The sequence below is a fragment of the Zophobas morio genome, unplaced genomic scaffold, assembly GCF_036711695.1.
Source record: "Zophobas morio isolate AGI-343-1 ecotype UQ-CSIRO unplaced genomic scaffold, CSIRO_AGI_Zmor_V1 ptg000023l, whole genome shotgun sequence".
Lineage (NCBI taxonomy): Eukaryota > Metazoa > Arthropoda > Insecta > Coleoptera > Tenebrionidae > Zophobas > Zophobas morio.
Window position 1 is genome coordinate 12,657,268 of NW_026972128.1, and position 23,568 is coordinate 12,680,835.

At 36.5% G+C, this 23,568-nt stretch overlaps 1 protein-coding gene across 9 annotated transcripts in view; it reads right to left on the reverse strand.

The window, feature by feature from the left end:
• Positions 1 to 1,517: 1,517 nt before the first annotated feature.
• Positions 1,518 to 23,568, reverse strand: part of LOC135134752 (homeobox protein prospero) — a 173,975-nt gene continuing 151,924 nt past the window's right edge. For 3 of the 9 annotated variants that reach the window (XM_064063574.1, XM_064063570.1, XM_064063571.1), the window contains exons 3-8: positions 21,294 to 21,463; positions 12,709 to 14,863; positions 12,373 to 12,645; positions 11,620 to 11,801; positions 6,713 to 6,872; positions 1,518 to 6,479 (exon numbers count right to left, since the gene is read on the reverse strand). In XM_064063574.1, coding sequence (XP_063919644.1) covers positions 6,300 to 6,479; positions 6,713 to 6,872; positions 11,620 to 11,801; positions 12,373 to 12,645; positions 12,709 to 14,781 — 2,868 coding nt within the window. In that variant the 5' untranslated portion in view covers positions 14,782 to 14,863; positions 21,294 to 21,463 and the 3' untranslated portion in view covers positions 1,518 to 6,299. Of the gene's footprint in view, positions 6,480 to 6,712; positions 6,873 to 11,619; positions 11,802 to 12,372; positions 12,646 to 12,708; positions 14,864 to 15,276; positions 15,718 to 19,047; positions 19,700 to 21,293; positions 21,464 to 23,568 lie in introns of those variants that run through there. The other 6 variants (XM_064063575.1, XM_064063573.1, XM_064063572.1 and 3 more) reach the window with 4 other exon arrangements.

The window sequence follows — 23,568 nt, forward strand, 5'->3', positions numbered from 1 at the left end:
TCACAATTCGTAAAACATGTTTGAAATGTGTAGCGGGCTAGAGGTTTTTACTTGGATTTTTCTCAAATCCACGCTGCCCTTTGGCTCTACGTACACAGGTTTCCTTAAAACAAACAACAATGATACCTAATACATATATATCGGACAAACCAGTTTTACAATACACAGAGAATTATTATTTGACATTATTGATAAAATACCAACATTCTCTTAAAGGCTACAAAACATTTGTTTATTCATTAGAAAATTAATAGGTAACGTCATCTCAAAAAATTACCACATTTTTATTGTCGTAATTAAAAAGAAATCATTTAGATACCCCCTCAATAAACAAATAAATGATGTATTTAGTTTTGAGATTATCCGGGAAATGTTTTGTTAATTCCACAGAAATTCTGGAAACACATTCATATTGTGGTTACTAATTAGTGTTTGGTTGTGTCTACGAAAATGGATATATTTAACTCAGTCAAAAGCTGATAACGTCAACTCAACAAACTATCAGAGATGTGACATTACTTTTGATGTAATACTACCTATGTGCTCGCATTTTTAGAATGCTTATATAGAAAATTTGTTATCGATTAACTCGAAAATACTGTCATCTGATTTACCTGAAATTCTGGAAACATAAAGAGTGATTTTGTGATTAGCGTTACATATAGCGTAAATTTTTAATTAATATTCTTGTTCTTATCTAATTTTTGTCGGTCATTTAAAACAATTGTAAAAAAAAAATAAATACTGGAAAATGGTGTCCTCCATAGGGAAGTCAGACGTAAATAACCTTCCAGTTTATTTTTAGATATGTAATTACTCTTGATTACTGACTTTTCTGGTGCATTATATAAATCTCTTCCGATTCGAACCACTTTTTCTTGGATCTTTTTCTCTTTTCTGAGTGGTTACTTTGCTGACTTTGCTCGTTTGGTATTGTTTTGGTGCTCTAGTCATCTCTGTGCTTTGTAGGTAAATAAGTATAGTGAGATTTTCATATAAAATTGCATTTTTTTTACTTAGAAGGAATATTCCTTTCTTGTCAACAAGGTTGTGTTTTGCTGTTTTTTGTTTTTTGTTTTTTTTATTTTCTAACATAAACTTTATCTTAAAAATATATTTCACCATACGTAAAGTGACTAGAATATGAAGTATAAATTGACTACCTCGTAAAGACATTATTCGAAAATATTTATATAAGTATATAATTTTATTCTTCGTAACTATTCATAATTTCATCTCTTTGCCTGCAAATCTTTAGTGATAGATTAGTAAAATTGTTGTTGGTATTGTTCAAACTTGCGCTTGTAAAAATAGTGCTTATTAATTAACATCATTGTGATTTCTGAAAACTTAACATTTTTTTTAATTCGTGCAATATATAATAAATACATGTAGATTTAAGTAAATTAAGTGGGTTACGTTATGATAAATTACTACGAAAAATTGGTAAAATGACTTTTTAAAATAAGTAGGTTGTAAAATCAGGTAAAAAAAATGAGATATGAAAAAGAACATAATTCCAAATAAATGTATATATTTATTATACTGCTCAATGAAAACACAGTCACAACATCTCGACTATCCCGTGGGGCCTGAGCCTTCTGGGGGTCGAAACAATTGCTGTACACCAAATAGTAAAATTGTCTAATGTAACATGGATACGGCACACGCTAAATAAACAAAAGCAACGTAGGAAAGTGCTATCATCGCACACTATGAGTACTTTGTACGTATATAGTATAGTATACGTCGCCACGTCCCCATGCAAACGCATATACCAACATAGCACCCATCTCTGAACCATCCCTCTATATATTATATATAAATTTTTATATACAAATTCATTTAAAAATTCCTAAATCTTAATTTTATTAAATTTATCAACCTAAAATCTCTACAATAATTTTGTCAATACCAAATTTTGATTTACACCAATATAAATATAAAAATACTCTTAAATTTTTACACATATAAACCATCGGATCGATTTAGAGATGGGAGCGAGAAATTAAATTTTGAGCTATCTCGATTTTTTCACATTTTTGTACTAAATATACAATCTTATTCGATTCTCTATCGACGCAATGCCTAACCTTATAATTATACTGTAGTTCGGAGCCTCGTGGCGCTTAACACCAGTGACTGTGACCCATCTCGACAACCTGCCACTTTTCAACCCGAGATTAAGCCCGACTGGTCGATCGATCCATCTTTAAAGAGTTGGATCGTCAAATGCCCAATTTCGAGCTACAAATTTAAACCTAAAATTATTTGTGAACAATAGCCAAATGAGTGGTAAATTTGATTTAAAATATCTATGCGACTTGAGCAGTCGCATTTCCAGAAATTTAGATGCCGAACGTTTATACAATATCAGTGGCTTGAACATGACGATTGTCACATTGTGTCGTTGTCGAGTATTAACAAGGAAGACCAAAGAGTCATCTGGTGACGTGAAATTAAACTTAATAGGGATGGCGAACGCAACCATATCGACGTTTCTTCGTATTGCACGTGTATATTGGAAACCGTCGGCTGAGAGAACGGCCAAAATTTCGGATTTAAAGCGAATCGGAAGTTTCTCGGAAGGATGGAAACGGAATCGTGTGTCGTACACTATCAAGTGGTGTGGGACATGTCAGTTTCCAGTGATCCGGTTGTCGAAGAAGACGTTACAGTTGCGTTTGCCTTAACAAATAACAATAACAGCTAACGTAATCTGTGTAACACGGGTAACTGAAACCATTGAATCTGTATGTTTATTATCTACTTCTAATCATCAAAGTTACTATATACCACAAATAGTATAGCCTGGGCGAGAGAGTACCTCGTTTCGGCCACCTTAGCATAACAATATAATATTTATGAAATAATCTTATGTTTATGTAACCGAGTGTCTCTGGTGGAAACCGAGCAAAAGTACAGTCGGCAGAGCAAGTCCCCGGAAGAGTTTTGGTTGGGCGTTGTGTCTATTTAGGGCCCTTAATTTGTAATTTTTTTCGTAAAAACAACTTTGAAGGCACTTTTTGAACGGACGAATTGGCCCAGTGGAATTTTTGAATGAGTAAGTATCCGGTTTAGAAAATTTCGATAAACTGCATTTTTTTGGTTGGTTGCCTTCATTTGCTATTGTTTCAGTTTCAGTGTGGCTCTTTTGTGACTATTTCAGGTTGAGAACGCTCCCGAGGACCGATCCTGCCGCAAAACAATGTTTGCTACGTAACGAAATCATCAGTGGTGGTGGAGGTGCTGTCGTTGAAGGGATGACGTCGTGCGTCGCGACGCCTCCGCCCCCCGGATACACTACGATTAATTGGGCGCGGGGGCGAAGGTTTGGCGGTCGTGACGCGACCGGACACGGTAAATCAACATGTCGACGACTAGTGGCTACGCTGTAACGCAACGATAACGGTAACGCAACAGAGCTCGCAAAGAAAGCGGGAACTGAGGCGAATTTAACGGAGACACCCGGCGGTTTACCAACAATTGTACATGTATACTACAACCCACACAAAATTCTATGTATTACATATTGGACTAGATTAGTTGATAATTAATTTTATGGAAACGGTTAAAAATCGTCAGTGTCAGGTGATGAAGAACGATACACACTAGCAAATTAATAGCGCTATAACGGTAGGAGATTTTCGTCATAAGAAAATAGAATAAGGCAGATTTTGGTTATACACACTCATATCATTTTTGCTTCGAAATTTAATTTTAAGGCGCAGAGGTGCTTAAAAATAAGCTTGTACTTTTTTCGTGATATTTTTATGTATCATTTTTGAACCGGTGACCTAAACGTTTTTTCCGAACAGTGTTTTGAACCTGTAAAGCAGAATCCTCCTGTAACGAAACAAGAAGAATAACGACCTCCACACGCATACCGTGGCCTCCGCGGAGTTTGCCCCCCGTGCCAAGATGTCATCCGAATGTGTGTGCATATGGAACCAAACGATGCAAAACTTATAATTCAAAATAAGATGTTTTCGAAATGGCCAAAAGTTGCAATAAGAATGTCAATAAAGGAATCGGAATCATGTTGGGGGTCCTACCTAAGGAAGGGATACTACACTACTAACCCCGGTGGGGCTCTTGGAGCGACCTCAAAAATTACTTAGACAGTCTCATCCAGAAAGCAATGTAATTCCTCCGGGACCTTATTCAGGCCTTTTCTGAATTCATCTGTTAGATTTGTCTTCAACAATTCGGTCAGCCTTCGGCTTCTCGCGAATTGAGGTGAGCTCACTAGCTCTTTTGTTTTCATGTATTCTTTTATTTTTTTAGTTCATCAGCATTTATAATCATCATCATTGGTAAAGCTGTGAGATTTCAAGTTAAAGTTGGGTGAATTGTTAAAACCAACAGTAACTTTTTGAGGTCTTCATTGTCAAGTACACGAACTGATGGCGCAATCATAAACAAGAAGAGAACCCTTCACCTACCACCGAAACTACGAACGTCACCTTATTACGTGTAATTAATTCTATCATTCCTTCTTGCTCATCATTACCACCAGCCCGCCGCCAAGTAAAAATCTGCAGGATTCGTTCTAAACAACAATTTTAAATTAAAGCACTTAGGTCTCTTCATTATCCCTTTGTCACATACCAACGGTTCACAAACTTTGTACTTGAAGAATACTCGACCCGCTATTTCTTAATATATTTGAAATCAACACCGAATATGTGCATTAGCTACCAGACGAACAACTATTGTATTGGAGAAAAGCTTATTTACATCAAGTATTTATTATTTTCATTAATAACCATTATTTGGATTTGAAGGGTCGAGCGTTTGCTTGTTTGCAAACCATCAGCATTTTCGGGTACTTTACAGTCGACAACGTTATATACTTTAAATCTTAATAAATAACTATTTAGATTACTCTAATTTTTTAATTTGGTTTTTCAACTTTTTAATGTAATGTACCGATTTAGGTCCCGAGAACCAACTGAAAGCCAACGTAAGATCACAAACATCCAAACGATCAATTTTGAAAAGAAACTCAACATCTAACGATAACAAAATCTACAAATAAATCGTAATGGAATGGCAGTCTTACAATTTCGGCAGTATATCGAATATAGGATTTTTAGGAACAGCAAAATCACGATTTCCTAGCCTTCGGTCGAAGGCTAAGTTAAGAGCTCTCGGGACCTCCGATTGTTCGTGACTTCAACTATTGCGGGATGTGAAGGAAACCATGAGCACGAAATTTATGTACAATTTACGATTTATGGCTCAAAATTATTGTACTCGAAATATTATCACACTGTAAACTGTCTTGAAACAAACAAAAATAAAAACAAAAAGCAAAATAAAGATAATACGATTTATTTTTACTGACTAGTTGCCTCACACTGTATTTGCATTCATCGTGTAGATCCTACACTATTTGATTGTGCAAGTGATTAAAATTAATTCAGTTATAAAATAAAATAAGAGTAATATTAGGTAGGTATGCTAACAAAAATTAAAACATAGCAACTAGTCTAAAACTAAACAGAACGGTTAAAACAGAAGTGGGATAGAGAAGGATACAAAATAAATACAAAACAAGGCATACCTACATAATATAATAATGGGATGAATCACAGAAATTAGACTTGCTGATTGTATTTGATACAAAGTGTAATTGCTGCAATAAATCATTTCGGTACTGCACTCCGAGTGTATTATTATTAACTCAAAGTGTAGTACTTCATGTACGTAAGAAAATTCAAAAGGGAATAATCTTACGTTGGACTAGTAAAACAAAAACTTTGGTTCAAATAATAATAATAATACAAGACATAAATAAAATTACGTGATAAATACTATGTACAAGTCGCGTTATATACAAGTGGGAAAAGGGTGGGCAGTTTACAGTGGCGCTGAAAGTAACCATGCCAGAAGTAACGCAATTGTAGTGCAGATTTTGAACTTGCTGACTGCTGGTTGAAAAGAAAAGAAAGACTTGACGTCATAAAATTCTATCCGGTAAATATTCAGGTAATCACTGGAAAATTGATTGATTTGTGTTCACTGTTCGTCTGAACGAACATAAAGCCTGAGGCGATAAAATTGTCTTTCTGTCAACTAAACACAACTATTTAACAAGAGTGTCCGGAACAAGTTTCGAAGATGGCGTCACTGCGGCGTCCTCCAAGCTTATTCTCAGCAAAACAACATAAACTGTTGACAGTTTTGTCACGTGTCACCGATTCTCTCTGGTGTTTTTGCCGTGTCTAACGGATGGTACTTCGTGGTAACCAGTGGTTACCATTGGGTACCGGCTCTTCGGTTCGGCCAACCGGTCACTCCAACTGCTCCAGGAAATTGGGGGATTTGAAATATTCCGGGACTGGGTCGTCCAACCTAGAGATAATCTTGTAGATTGACTTCTTCCAAGACTGCTCGGCGTCCCTGCCCTCCTGGATAGCCTTGAAAAACTCCCGGAGCGTTTGCTCCACGACGAACCGGAAGTTTGAAGGAACCTAGAACGCCACATTATGGTGAGATCGCTTGGAAGAGACGCGCGTTCAAAGCGGCGACAGGAAGAGGAGAAAAATACACTAGCAAAATAAAAAATAATACGGCAGATACGTGATATTGCCGAAGACATCTGCTCGCAAAGCAAACAAAAAATTTTCTGTGTAGGATTGATGATGCTTTTTATTGATGGATATTTTCGGGTTGGCTGTTAGATGTCTCGGTAAGAATCACGAACCTGAGGTCCCCATACCTCGATGTGATTGTTTCTGTTGTAGTGCAAATTGAGCACCCGGTATAATTCGGAATCGCCACCGACATGCAGATCGTCAGCGTTCTTTACACCCTCTGAGACTGCCTGTCTGGCGTACTTCTCCATTTGGATGTAGTAGAACTCCCTGTAACAAGCAAGAGTCATAAAGTTGGGGATCTGGCAATAACAAAATATTCTGCTACACAGAAAACAATTCAAAATTTCGAAAAAAGTGTAGATATGCAGCAAAAACTAGAACTATTTTCAAAAGTCGCAACTAGAGTCAGCATTTTGAAAAATATTTTAAGATATAATTAAAAAGTATTATTACATCATTATCTCACATTGGTTTTAGTAACTTCTGACATCTTGAAAAACAAGACATTTGTGAAGGATACAATTTTAGAAAGAAATTAATGCACAGTTCGTCACGGGTGTTCATTTTTGTCCCCCATGTCGTTATTTGCTTCAAATGCACATCAACAAATAATACCCACATTCATGATAAAAAATTACCCTTCTCTGCCTTGTTACACATATAATTTTCTTTTTGCGGTATAAATGATACTAGCTTCGTTTTTTAAATTTTGGGAGCGCTTTGTTTTTTAACTGATGAAAGTAAACAAAAATTTGTTGTAGGTATACTCAACTGCAACACAAATAGCGTCTTTTTAATGCCATTGTATTAATGCATGAAGAACGATAAAATCAATAGTATTTTTTTAATTTCTTCATTTGTTAACGACTTGCAGGTAATAACGGTGAAGACCTAATATTGTATTTATAGCATGCCACCTGTGAGCAATGCATACCACACACGTAATAGTGTGTAGATCGATGAATTAAGTGGCAATTACAGCAATCATGGTGATGCTGTTCAATTCAATTGTGTCACTTTACTGCCCCTCACAAATTTCTACAGCCCACTTTCAAACGAAGAAAGAAGATGGGCAAACTAATGTCTAAACACGTATGAGGGCGTCAGTGCAACAGTTAAAGCAATTAACAGTTTGCTTATAATAATAATAGAAATGTTTGTGTTTAAACGGTATTAATATTGCCTAAACATGGTAGTGTCATGTCATTGAATCCGAACGCCAATTATAGGCCAATTGGGCATACATAATTAATATGGTTGTATTAGCCATGTTATATTATTAACGCTAACAACTGTTGCTTTCGATTAAACACATTCGCGGTTTGCACCGTTTCCAGAATGGTTTTGGAAAGTGTTTTTACCTAAATCTCTCTGACCTGTGCCGAGTTCAAACCCGCATAATACTTATTCGTTCTGCATTCAAAGAACGGCACCGTATTGAAAAAATCACCTGCTGTCTTCGTTACTCAAGACATGCAGGTATGCTAAGCGATTTTTTCTATTCCTGCTACCCTAAAGACCCCTTAATTGTTGCTGAAAATCTTGCAAGGATTTATTTTCCCACCAGGTAAGTCACACGGCAACCGTTCCTTCGAGCAAAAGACGTTACACACAACAAAAGATTTAACAGCTGCTTTTTGATTTACCCTCCCCAAGTCGATTCGAAGGGGCCGCAGACCCTTCAAGACGTTCCCGCAGCGTCTTGAGACACGCGTCTTCAACGTTTGCAAGAAGCTGGGGCAGGGCTGTCCAAAATCCAAATTCAGTAAATGAGACCCGAAGAAGGAAATGCGCGCCAATTTTTGTTTTTGTTTGATATGGACTCATACATGCTGGAGATATTTTCTAGACATGTGTAAAATTTTGCAAAATTACTGATTTTTTTTACATACAATTGTGTTCACAGAAAAACATTTGCGAGGTGTTGTTTTGAGAGATTTATTTATACAAAAAAATGTCAGTGAAAAAAGTAATTAAATCATGTGTGGTCCTTTTGTTTTAACAAAATTCTATTTTTGGTGAAACTATGATTTATAGGAACACTATTGTGGTGGTATATTTGGACAACCCTACCTGAGAAAGAAGTTAACGAAAAGGGCGCGCACACGGTATTTGAACAATACCGGCACAGGAGAGCCTCGGGCAGATGTTCAAATTGAGTGCACAAAACCGTTAGGAGCTATCCCAGTGTCACTCCGTATTGGCAGGTTTTGTTGTATTGTAGTATTTTCTTTCCTTTGGGAAAAAGTGTGAACATTCCGGAAAAGAACTTTTAATTTATAATAATTGTGTTCAAATATATAATTACGTTTTTGTTTATTACAAACAATTTTATCAAATATTATTAACTACAAAAAAGAGTTGAAAAGAATGAAATAAGAACAGAAGGAAAACAATAAAATAAAAAAAAATATGTGAACTTGTTACAACAAATTATTGCATTAATTTATTTGTTAGAAATTAAAGATTTAGAATGCTATAAAACGTTACAAACTGTAGAGTTGTCTAATTTTTGTCTTTATTTTTACGTGTTTACATATTATTCTTATTAGTATTACATTTGGTGCGCTACTTTATTCATTGTTTTTTTATAATATTCATACTAACCCACAATTTCAAAAACTATAAAATTTTACAAAAAAATATAAAAAAAAACATTCAAAATATTGTTTAAATGACCATAGAACTTTGAAACAAAATTAAACTACTTATGTGAAATATTTAAAAGCAACTTTGCATTTACAATATTTTAAAAGTTTAGACTATAGTAAATATATTTCATATAATGTCGAGGTTAAGGCTAAAATGTATCTTTGTAATGGGATAGCGAGCTTTATTTACAGTAATTTCAAAAACATGCCTCAAAAAGCATTTCGTAGTGGAGTGTTTTTATGTTGTTTTCAAGCACGATATTTTTTACACGTGTATAATAATTTCGTAGCGGGATCGGATGACATATACCTACATGACTACAGAATTTTTCGCTCAAAATAAATTTAGTCCTCAAGCATTGTTTAGAATAGAGTTTCGAAGTTTTTTTAACCAGAGTAACTTATTTAAAAATTTTAAATTAACAAGAAACTTTGTAAGGTAAAAAATCTCATAATAGTTTCGCAACTTAATTGGTGCCTAAAGAAGATAACAATAGTAGGTACCTACCAACCACACATCAGTTGATCGACCGATTTTTAAATAAAGTAGTTTTAGAAAAATAATGAAAAATGCTTTGAACAACTTATTAGATCAGTAAATAAATTTCAAAATTGTCCCTCCCATGTAGGTTACTGTTAAAAGAAAGCAATATTCAAATCACGCAACACAACTGATTAGTTACTTATATTCTTTTCTGTTTTTAAGGTAGTGATAAAAATTATCTTCAAGGACCCTTCATCGGTGTGTTTATTTCTAAATGACAAACCTAATATAGAAAACAGTTTGGCCACATTTAATTGTTCTATCCACAATTTTTCATTCTATTTTATTAACGTCCATGCCTACGATTTTTTCACGTTCGACATACAAAGAAAGAGATTTTAGGAATATTGCATTTCAGTCAGTCTTAATAAAGTACGACTCTTGTTGAAAACTTGTTCACTGCAACGTTTTTAATTAGAAATGATTAATTAGCGTGAACAAACTTAGAAGAGTATTCCAGAATGTACTTTACAATACAGAATTGTCGTTATTGTTTGCATCAACGTTCAGTGGAGTTCTTGTCGCGATAAATTATGAAATTGAAAAAGTAAGTAAATGCAGAGAAGATGCGCAGATTTGCTCCTTGGACGAAGCGTCGGAGGCAAATTAGTTTAAAGTGACCGGAAATGGGGTTTAATGGGTTCGGACCCTGCGTTTTTCACGCCCGTTCCGTTCCCGTCTTACCACATAATTATATTGCAAATTAATTATCTTAATTGGTAATTGATTGCACTGATTGATCTTTAATTAGAAATGTACTTACATTAGCGTTATCTTGAGGCAAAAATCTATTGTTGTAGGGCAACCTTCCACCATTAAGTAAATTAAAAATAATTAATAAATAAACCGATGTTTTTAGGAGTTTCGGGTATAACTTATACGTTCCGGGAGGTTTGAGAAAAATTAATGTGCGATTTACTTCGCTAATGACTAATTTAATATTAAAGTTAATGAGATTGAAAAGGACGGAGCGATATCCCAAAAGAAAAATGCCAACCCTACTAATTAGACTCAAGACCTTAATTAAGTCATTTTTAATTGAGCAGCGCGGTAATGCCGAAGTTTTTTCTGTTTTAAGGTTGCACACTCTGATGCATAAAGTTATACAAAGGCAGAATGCAGCTAATTAAAAAAATGTTAATTATGAATTAAACATTTTGTCGAGAGAAGTTCTTGAGCTTTCGTGAAAAATTTTCAGTGTTTACTCGAGAGTAATTAGAGTGCTTACCTTATCATCGATCGATTACCGAAGTAACTTTCGATGTTTTTATGTAAATTCGTTCGATGATATCTGATAAAACTATCAAACGCAAGGCAATTTTCATATTCTTTTATTACTAAATTGGATAGATTAAAGCGTGCGATATTGAATTTCTTATCTTATCACTTGAGGTCCATCTGTTTAAACAGACAACAATAACTTATTCCTGCTAAGCTTTTGTCAGAGCTTTTGTCCGTGTTCCACATATTATCGACTCGATAAATTACGAATTTTATTATAATCGTATGCACAATATTTTTTTATAACGCCAGAACTGCTGATAGACGAATGCTCCTTTTGCCCCGAAGCTCACATGCATGCAGCGGTTCTGGCAACAAAGCTTTTCGTTTCATTTGCTAGTTGGCATGTATTCGTTTCGTTGCTGCTTTTAAATCAAAACTCTCGGAAAAGTTTTTATCGTCGCGTAATACGTGGATTCTTTTATAAGGAAATGTCGCGTCCCACATACTCATTTGTCTAATTATAAATACAAGAAAATGTTCGCTTTCATTTTAGCCATTTCATGCAAGCACGGTATAAAAAAGACTATGAACTCACCTGAAGTTTGAGAACCACTTGACCAGCTGGGCAGTGTTATTCTTATTAAACTTGATGTCGGGGAAATACATTTTTAGTACTGCTGAGCTCGGATACCGAACCCAGAAGAACATCAGTTTTGCTTTCCTGAGATGCATCGGTGTCAATGTTGACGAGTGCTCAGGAGTTAAGGAAATATTCGTCTATTTGAAAGAAGAAAAAGAGAACACATAGTACAGTAATCACATGAATTGATTTTACCGTACAATTTAATTCATTTCATTCATTATTGTGGGGAATTGCTGTATTTACTTTTGAAAAAAATTGAGAGATCTGTGCTGAAATAATTGATAAGTGAAAAAGCAAACTAGTAATTTCAGCAAATGCAGTTATAACTTATTCTTTTTCTTAACCACATGTTAGAGTACACGATACTCTCATACACCATAAGACGAAGATATCAAGTATTCATGAACTGATCTAACTCGCTGTTACGAAGTGACTAATAATAGATATCGCGACGAACGAATCAATTTGATAGAAAATTCTTTCTCCTTTATATAAAATTTAGTAAAATATGGGCGTCGTTAATGTGTGTCGACGAAAAGAATTCTTTCGACGTGATTTCGTGTGTCATCAATAAGAATAAAATGGATTAAATTATAGGGATTCGAGCATTGTTTAATCGCGACTTGAGTTAGAGGGGAAAGGTCTAAATGAAGACCCTCAACTGAACTGAACGAATTAAATTACGTTGAATAAAACAATACGTACATGGTGACTACTAAGATTTTTACTAAAATCTTTGCATAAAAAGGATATAGTAGGCTGCATTCCATCATAGGCGATGTCCCCTGAGTTACAATCTGAATTTCTATCGCCGTTGTCCATGTTCATGCCCCCAGACGGCGCCCTTAGTTGTCCGTAATCGGGAGAACCTCCATGTTGGGCAGCAGCTAAGAGAGCAGGATGCAGGAGCGTTGGGGGATGGTGGATCGGAGGCGATTCTCGCTCGATTTTGTGCATGCGAGGTGGTGATGACGATGCCTGCAAAAACATACACAAAATAAATAAGCTTGCTCGGGAATTTCAAGCAATCCGTGTACGAACCTGCATCGCCATGTGGTGTCCGTGACTTGGTCCATGAAAGAAGGGGCTGTAGGGCGAGAAGACCTGAGATTCGTGCAAGCCGGGGTTGGGAATCGCCACCGAGGTCGGAAGGGAGACGGGCAACATCGGCGGCGGCTGGTGATATGGGGGCGGTCGCGGCGAACTGCACGTGTTCGGCTCCATGGAGGCGGGCGACATGCCGATGCCGTCCTGCCCCAGGATCCTGCTGACCGTCCTCGGAGTGATCCTCGTGTCCGTCACCTTGTGCCTCTTTTTCTTCGGCGTCACCACGAGGCTAAGCGCTTCGTTTTGCTCGGGGTTTTCTTGCTTGGACACGCAAAACGGGTGGTTCATTCCAAAGAGGGGGGCTTGGCTTATAGCCGGAGGTTTAGGAGGTTGAAACATCGGAGGCCTTATGTGGAGGTCGTTCGGTTTCTGCATGCTATTCATGTGAACGGGCATCATCGGAGGGCACCCTCTCGTTCCGTTGACCATTTGGTTGTTGGGCGGGGGCGGCGGTGCTTGCGGCCTTTCGGCTACTTTGGTCCGCGGCGATTTTCTGTCTAACAGTTGCGAGGCCATCATCAAGTCTTTATTGAGTTGTTCGGCGGCCGTGGCTGCCTCTGTTTGTTTACATCTCCTCTGATGGACGAACCTTGACAATATCGAGTCGATCAGATTTGATAAAGACGAGGTAATTTCGGATTTGAGAGCGTCGGCGAGGCCTTCCAAGTCCGTACCTGTCGGTGTCATGTTTCTCATAATGTGTAATCTATCAGCTATGTTTTCAGGTTTTTGCGAAGAATGATGAGATTGATGCTGTTGGGATTGTTGTACTGACGATTCGCTGTTCATTGCCGCCACCGCCGCCTCTTTGGCAAGCCGAGCTTCTTGCTCCATAAGAAACTTGTGACTTACGCCCAAGTACATGGCGGCGGCACTGCTCATATGCTGGTGATCGTGATGTAACATACCGTTATGGAAAGGAGGTCCTGGAGGGCTTATTTTAAGTTTGCTCACCTGCTGCGCTAAACTCGGAGGTGGTTGATTCGGGGGAGTACTTGTGGTTATAGGCGAAGGCGGTGCCGATCGTTTGCTATTTTCACTATCACTGGGAATTTCCTCAATTTCCTGACTTTCCTCCGACCCCTGTTCAACGCGCGTACACAACTGCATGTATTTTTGTTGCATTTCGGCTAACTGTTCTTGCATCGTCCGTAGCTGTGACTTGAGTAAATTCTTTTCGACGCGTTTCTGCCTTATCGGTTCCGCACTTTCTTCCTCCTCGTCGTCGATATACCTTTCCGCATTGCTGTCGTGTTGTTGGGGTTGGTAAAGTTTTCGTTTTTTACAACCGTTGACTTGCGGCGGCGCCGGGCTGGACCGCATACCTGAGACAATGTTTTCGACTCGCGCCTTCTTGGCGTCTTCTGGTTTGGCCGGACTGGAAGGCTCCACCTTTGGCGACGGCAGCGACTCGGTTTCCATGCCGTTGAGGGCCTCCTCCATCAGTTCGGCCTGCTGCCGGTCGCCAACTCCCGCTTCGGCCAGGCACTCCTTCATGGCGGCGGCGACTTCCACGTCGTTGCGCTCTGGTTCCGCCTTGGGTTCGTTGTTGTTGTTGTTGATGATGTGGTCCTGGCCGTTGCGCATGTCGTGTTCCAAGGCTAACAGCTCGTGTTTTCGGCCTTGCAGGATGTCCCGGAGCATGTGGTGGGCCAGTTGCTCGCCCGAGGGCGGGCTGCCGTCGCACCGGATCACCGAGTCGAACTTCCCTTCTTCGCCGCCTCCCTCACCGCCGCCTTCGGCCTTCTGCCGTCCCAGCAGCTCGTTGAGCATCTTAGCGGGCGCGAACCCTGGTCCGAAAAGACCGAACTGCTGCTGTTGAGTGAAAATTGCGCCGTACAGGTTGTTGCCACCACCGAGAAAAGTCGGACGCGAACTGAAATTCGGGATCGACGAGTACGAGTTACGCGGCTCACCGGCGTCTACGCGCTGTCTAGTTCTTTTGGTTTTCTTCAGGAGCTTATCTGTGTACAAACCGAATTCAGTCTCCTCCTCCGATGACATCATAAGTTCCAGCGTTATTGGTCGGTCTATGTGCCCCCCTCCAGATATTCGTCCCCACTTTAAGAATAGTCGCCCATGTCAATACCTGAAACAGAGGAACCGACTTCAGTTTCAGTGCAGCGTCACGGTTGCTCGAGGAAGAGGGGCTCGAGCTCGAGCACCTGCGGACACGGAACAACTGTTGATCCTTTGCATCAACCACCGTGCTACGCACGAGCCCGTCTTTTAAATGCTTCACGTATACAGCTGTATTATACACCGTCTATACCGAAATGTTACCATAATACACCTTCGGTTAAACAAAATAAATAAAAAACCTTCAAAGCATTTCATTTGTTATCAATATTGATGAGAATTTTCACAAAAAGCTCGTTGGTTATTTCATTTTTGCCATTATTCGAATTTAATTAACGTCATTATTTCCAACGAACAAAAAAGAAATCTCTTACATTTACCACCAAAACGAATTTGCTATTTTATTTATTAATTATCACTAACCTTTCAGGCTTTTTAAAACAACAGCAACGCGCAGCAGCGTCTATAGAAAAAAGCTCGTAACCTTCCCAGGTAAACATAATTATTATGTATGTATGTAGGTATATATAAATTTTTTAGATAAGGATATAATTTAGGCTGATAAGACAACGAATTCAAACGACAGATGGTAAAATATTGTGAGAATTTCCAGTAAAGTACACTCCAAGGGCCATATGGCACCGCCTATGCGTTCTCGACGTAAAGACGAGCAGTAGATAACAATAGCGAAAAGCACCGGGGTGTCCTGTCAGATAATCGTCCTCGTTCCCCACTCAAAACGAATTATTCAAAAGCTAATGGTTTTATACGTATAGCATAAAGTGTTGGGTGGATGTCACCAAAGTAAACTTAAAAAGCTAGCGGTTTAAATTAGAAACAAAGATCATATAACAGATATCTACAATACTGATAGCTAGAATAATCTGTGCTATATAAGGATTTTATTACGATTTATCTTTTATTTTCGAATCCATAAAATCATACGACTGAATGTATCATCGTCATCTGTTTAATTTAACATGGTATGTTCGCCTAAATGCGACACTCGTTAAAACTGTAAAAACAAACTTCATAATTTAAAATTAAAATGTACATATATTGTTAAAATAATCTAAATGTTTACCGAAGCATCGTTTCCTCAACTAACCCAGATAAAAAAATGGAAACATTCATTTTTTTTATTGCTTTAGTGTTATTCTTGCTTTAATTGCATTACATCTGGACCATAAAACACATCACAAATATGAAAAATGTGACGGCGTTTGATTGTAGATTACAATTCGGCCAACACTTAAAATGTGATTTAGTTATTTTTGGATCATGGATTATAATTCTGGCGTTACTTTAAGCTTCTCGATATGAATCTTTCATACAAAAATTTAAACTAAACATGTAACAGTTAGTTGTATAATAAAATTATAGAGAAATGAACATTATTCGCTTGTAATTAATCAGTGACTTTGGAAATTCGGTCTCATCAAAGGTCGTTAACTCCAATAAACGAATATTAATGATTGATATGAGCAACATATTTAAACTTAAACTTGGACAAAAAATAAAAGCAAAAATATATTTAACAGCAAAAATAAGAATGAAGGGTAATTTAAATTTACTTTTGTTTCACAAGCCATTCACTGATAAAATGTCAGCTTTCTTAAATAACGATGTAGCTTTGTTACAACTTTTTTTAAGCTTGTTAGTCTTTATAAAATAACCGAAAAACTCAATATTATATGAAGAAAAATATATTAGATATGGCATGATATATATACCTTAAATCTAATTTTATATCACCCATATTATAACTTTATAAGGCTAAACTTTGAAAAACAGTGACTAATTTAGAAAATACTAGTATGTACTAAAATTTCTGTCACCCGTGATGTTTTGTGTTGACGAAATATGTCATGCCCATCTTATATGTTATATATGACACATTGTATGTGAAACTAATATTAGTGAAGGTGTTTTTGCAAAACTTTTTTTCGTATCACTACGCTATTTATTTTGGTTCAATTTGCCAGTTTTTACCGTAACTTGTTTGGTTTTAAATTAAATCCTCAAAGTCGTAGCCTCATAGACAGAACTCGCATTAATTAAGAAAAGGTGCAGTGAAACCGTGAAGTGGGTATTCGTATTCTTACTCACAAATAGTAAGCTGGGGTTAGTCCACATTTCGCCTCGTCTCCCCTATTCAGACGCATCATCTTAAAGAGTAAAAACAAAAGACCAGACTGCTCAAGTGGATACTCTCACCTCCCTACTTATTAATGTCTAAATATATGTCGTTACTTTCTTCACAGGGGTAGTGTCATTAACACTACGCGATGATGGAACGGAACCGGAAACCTGTGGACGATCAACGAGCCCATCTCCGGGTCGAACACAATGTAGGTACTTGAGTGTACTGATTTTTTAGTCGATCGGAAGTTGGTATAATTTAAACAAAATTTCATCGCTTTTTCTACTTCCGAATGGACAGGGCGTTACGACTGAGATGAGACACACTTCTAAAGCGTGACAGGAAATTAAAGCGGCCTCAAAAAAATACGCTAAGTGGTGTTAACACACTTTGAATTGCTGCCAACCTTTACAACGATATTTGTCACGATAAGCACGTAGGGACCGAACGGGTGCAGTACACAAATTAAGGAGAGTCTTGGTTGTCTTATCGAATTATAACTCGGATTCAGTTTCCGGTTAACATAACTGCTACTTAAGATAATGGCTTTTCTAGAACTCTGGCAGCACTGATAATGGTTATAAGAAAACCTACACGTCGAGCTAACATTGAAGTGTCATTGCCAATTTTCGGGCGGGAATATCGCTACGAAAGACAATCTATTGAAGGACAGGTGGTGAGGGTACAATTAAGGGACAAAAAGTCGAAAGGCAAACCGAATTAAAATATGTAAACAATAAGGTGGCATATGGCAAAGTAAGATGCATTTCCGGTGTTTGACGTCACTACCATATAACTCGACTGCATGAGTATTTCCGGCCGGTCACGCGAAATGAACACCCATCAAGGGAATTGTTCCCACCGGTGATATACTCTTAATGAATAAGACACATCAGGTGGTGCTATATGGATTCCAATGAGGAAGTTACTGGTTAGATAATACGAATTATCTCTTGAGGCACTCGAAATTTCTCACGGCTTGTGGAACGGTTGGTCAGAGCTGTGCCTGGTTAGGTATATCGATAAAAAGTAGACACTAGACATAATAGTTCTTAAAAATGTTTCCTCATGTTCTTCTAATTTGTACTATGGATTTATAATCTTAGAAAGAGTTCTATGTGAATTTTTGCTTCCCGAGCGCTAATTTAATATTTTCTCAACATTTAATGATCCCAAGGGTACGAAAAATATGTCTTTCTTTTCCGTCTGCCTGTCCTTTGTTGGAGATTTTATTTGACGGATAATTCCTGAAACTACTGAATAGTATTGTGAAATTTTAGTGTGTTTTAAGACTGTTCTGTGGGTACATTGTAAACGCTAACCAAAATTTTGTCGGATCACCCTCACCAACAATTACCTATGTAAAATTTCAACTTTCTTCAATGTTCATCCAATTTAAATTTTTTAGTTTTTTTAGAATCCAGATTTTTCGAAAAATAATTAAAATTGTCAGTATAACATTTTACAGTTTAAATTAGAAACTGCCAAATTTTTCGAAATATGGCAATCTTTTTAACGTTATCATAAGCACTGTAAATTGCTAATAAACATTTATCTGTTTATTCCCTTCAAAAACTTGATGACGCTATTTCAAAATTTCGATAGATAAATGCTATTAAAAATGCATTGATATTTTTTAGAATTGCTTTTACAGATAACTCGAAAAAATAATATATGAAACAATTTATGTTATTGATTGAATCAAAAACGGTTTAGCTCAGTCCCAAAATTTTGTTAGTAATGTTGTTATTAATATCTATAAATACTAGTTTACGTACCGTTTCAACTTCAAAGACTATAGCGTACTTGTACAACAATATTATGTAAAAAGACGTAAAAAAGGGCTGAAGTACTACAGACATCTTCTATATAGGTATTGCATAATATTCGGAAGAACCCAAAGCGTGAAAATCTGCTGAAATCTACATACTGATAATATTTGTATTATTCTAACCAAACTTTTTATCGGGACAATTTAGAATACAATTTGTATGCGCACTTTAAAAATTCCCATTTCCTTAAAGGAACCGACTTTTTTAATCTAATCTTACGTGTTAGGTGGCAGTCCATTTCCAGTTTTAAGCATTGGGAAATATCCTATTGTTATCAAAGTTCAAGTGCGATTAGGGTTTTCTTCAGAAGATAAAAGCGGCAACATCAACTAATTTTACACATAATATTCCAACAAAAAACCACTTTGCGGTTGCTGAGAACAATAACAATTTTTCCGACTCTGTTTGGATTTTATTCGCGTTACCACACTTATTTTCTTCAGTCGACTGCTGCCAATGCGTATTTCCCCGTTTTTCTCGCGAACTGTAGTTAAGTCATTCCAAAAAGATAACTTATCCATGTCCTGTAACATGAATCACAACAAAATTTCCGCGTAAATCGTCTCTAATTCGACAGATTTAAATACACTAACAACTAAAGTGGACCTAATTGTCATACGAAATGCTCATTTAATATCCTGCCCGTCTCCGTATGAGAAAGGAACAAATCAAAGTAAACCCTTGCTGAGAAAATGCAGCCTAAAGGAAGTGCGTAATGAGGAAACTAGGGAGCGAAATAAGGCGGGATTGTGACGAAGACGGAATGATTGGGAGGTTAATTGGTGTTTTTAAATGTCGCCTCGAATTAAAATTGATAATCTGCTGGTATAAAACCCGCAACACAAAGGATGGATCTTTTAAAACAAAAGCATGTGAACGGGACTACCCAGATTTTGATACTGAACAGGACAAGTCGTTATCTAAAAAATGCAAACCGCTGTTTTTATCTACACCAAAGTCACATGAATAGTTATTGCTGTTTGTTTATTTCATCTAAATGTCATTATGTTCCCTGAACTGATCGCACTATCAAGTGCAAGTGTTAATACCGTTATCAAACTTGTGGGTGGTTCACATTAATTTTATGTACCACTTGTTAGATTTGTCGTTATCTCACAATTTAAGACACTTTGACAAGAATCATTTAGTGTCCGTTTGGCCGGTTACAAAACAAACAAAAAGTCTATTTTTTGTAATAAGGGGAATTAAAATAGGCTTAACAGATTTTTACGTATTTTAGATACTACAGATAATATTTCAAAAACAAATACGTTGGTAGTTTCGAGGAAATTAAAATTCTATAAAAAGGACACTGTAAATTTTAATAACTTTTTTAGGATTCGGACATGAATTTTAAAGCTGGCATAAAATTTATGTGTACACTGCGCAAATGTGGATAATTTTTTGTGGAAAATACGTTAAAATATTTACTTTTTAATCAAGTGAGGCAAGTTGCTATTAATGAGCATACATACGCAAATGAGTAAAATAGGCGCTTTGCTCTCGCGTCCACCACATTATTTTTTCTACGCCATTTAAAAACTTGTTAAAAATACCAAATCTTAAATGAAATTTTGTATCGAACTGAATTTAATTCCATTAGTAATTTTTTGTAGTAATTAAATTAACCGGAAGCTGGAAAAACTCGGCTGTTTCTAATTCGACGTTGTGCTATAAATTGACGACCAGCTTGTCGACTAGACTAGGTGGCAAAAATGTCTTTTTATGGTGGCAAACGTATTTGATTTATCTCGAGGGTGTATTCCCTCATATCAATACCATTAATTCACCCCTCTACACTTCATCGTGCAAACGTAAAGTCTTTGATATAAGAATCCCGCAGCATCTTTTCATGATCGTAATGAATGCGAAAAAGTATAGAAAGATTCAGTGCAATACATCTTTACATCACGTAGTTAAGAAGGAAAGGGTTGTGAGTGGTCTTCGGGGTCTCGAGGGGTAAGGAGGCTACCACCTCGAGTGGAAAATGTGATTTCTTCATCTCTCGCTTTGGCGTAGGGAAAATGATAGTTGTGGAACAGTGATATATTCAAAATAAAGAAATGATGCTAGGTGTCGACATTATGAATGCATAACTGTGATGTATTTAACGTCTTCTGATGCCTTTAATCATATCTCCTCGAATTGTTGCTGAATGTAAAACGGTAGCCACGAAGCTTGCAAACAAGATGTGTGCATCAAATATGCATATCTGTGTGCATTATTCTTGATTTGAAAAAAGTGATAATTTATGAAATGCAACAATACTCAGAAGTGCTGTAATTTTTTATTTTATTTGGTTATGAGTAGACCCACGGGTACAACAGTACTCAGGATTATTTAGAAATAATTATAAACAAAAAAGTTGTAAATTTTAGTGAACGAACCAGATGAATAGCATATTTTACAGAAGTTATCATACACCATAGTTTCAGCAACATATTTTATGCAGAACAATGACTTACATTTATTATCAAATAAGAAATGAAATTTTAGGGTTTCTTTTCAACTCCATTTGATAAGTAACAGTGTCCTAAGTCATCTTATCAAGTCTTCTCTGGTTGAATACGAATGCAGAACTTTTTTCACTAGACCTTGTTATACATTAGGAAAAATTGTTGGAGAACTACCACACCTGGGAAATCAGAAAACAACTTACAATAAATATCACATTAATAAATTTTCAAAAAAAAAAAAACATAAATATGCATAAGTTTTAGGATATTCCTGACTTTTTTACTGTTGTATCTTATATTTGTAAAATCCATCACTTAGTAATCCTCGAACGAGCAAGAAAAATGTAGCTGCAGTATTTCCTTGAGTCGTTATTCATTGCTGCAACGTTTCAAGTTTCGACAATTTCGTCTACTTTATAGAGGTGTTATAACAACGAACAAATGTCAAGTATCTCATATATCTGAGAAGTAATCTTTTTTATTGTATTGAGGTGTCTCTTTTATTAGTCAGTTTTATAATCTGAAACGGGGGACCGAAATGACTTTTAAAAAGAAATGCTTTAAAACATTTTCATGTTTATTATATTCTTGCGGTTATGGGTCCTCTAGGTAATTTCAAATTTACGCCTTGCACCCTACACTTTCGAAGACGTTTTATCGGCGTCACATAATAAGTTTCCCCTTTATTTTTTTCGCAGTACATTTATGATTTTGTTGAGAAATTTCAAGAGCAATTAGCTCGTGTTGAAGCACTTAGGACTACGCAACATGCCTTGAAAATCAACGATCGCCGATGGCTTGATAAACAAACGTGTAAGTAACAAGTTTTATTATAAAGTGAAGAAATAGGGTTAGTATTGATCTATTTAATTCACCGGCATTAAGTGGATTATTGTTTTGCTTTATAATTTTTTTTCAAGCTCGTGTGACGTTGATATATTCAATTTTAATTGAATAGAGTCGGTAAAAAAGCAGGTGGTCATATTGAATTGTCTGTGCTACCTAATCGTCGAGTAGAAAACAGAAAAACTAACTGCATTTTCCGCAGCCAAGATAAGCCACGTATTTAGATTACGTTTTTATAGATTTTGGGCCAAGCGAATATTAACATTTTTTTAAATTAATACTGTGATACGAGATATATATGTATTGTGGAATCTAATTATTATTATTCATTTGTTGTTTATTATAATATGTTTGTTATTTATTAAGTAACAATAATGTTCTTAATGACATCTTTTTAGAGGTAATATAGGTATATCTAAGCGACATAATTAATTGCTCAGCGCGGCAAGTTAAATAGTTTACGAGATTATCTCTCTAATAGAATATCCAGCACCGAGAGACGAAAGACACGGAAACGGGGGACCTATTATTTCATATTTTAGGAGTTACGAAACGTCGAGTGAGCAAAAAAATAGCGTTGAATATTTTTGTGACTTATTATTTATTATATTGAGGCAATATTAACGTAATACTTTTCAAAATAATGGGCGACTACTGCAGGGTTAATACTGTCGTTAATTTGTATCTACTTTTCTATTTTTTATAACTTGTCATTACTAAGATTTTTTTTCCATGTGATACGTATTTTGTCGTGGCAAATACTTCTTGTAGTGGAATATCACCTTTTGTCGTGCGATAACCTATTTTGACGGTTAATACATATATATTTTTGTCGTGCAAAAGATTTTTGGTCCGTTCTGTTAATAAATCTAACCCAACATAAATTGGATACAGAAAAGCAAATCAACTCGTTAAAACAACCGTATCGCTGTACTTCCCTTAACTATCATTCTGGAAATAAAAACTCATTTTTAGAACTACGTTCCCTTATTTTAATCCAATGTAACGATCACTGAAAAGGTTTAAACGATTCAGTTTCAAGTCGAGTCTGATCACCGTGAGATATCCAAGTTCCCTCATCCTCTTAACCACCATGTCTCCTAGAGAAATGTCGGAGATAGGGTTTCCTTCCTTCCGTACCTCGACGACACGTTCATCGCGCTATTATGCCACCTATTTACATATCTTCGTCCACTTTGAATTATTGAGTAGGTGGTACATTTTCCATCTCCAACACTGGGGTCGGGCAGAACGTAAAAAATTACTATTGCAAAGCCGGAAATGCATCAGGTTAATCAGGCAGATATCGCAGACACATCCACCATCCTACATAATTAATAGGGAATTATTAGCTCTTCTACCGCCGCCGCGTCGGTGATGTTTCGTCATATTTTTTATTTAAATTCGGTTCACTGTTTGGTTCATGATATTTTCCATT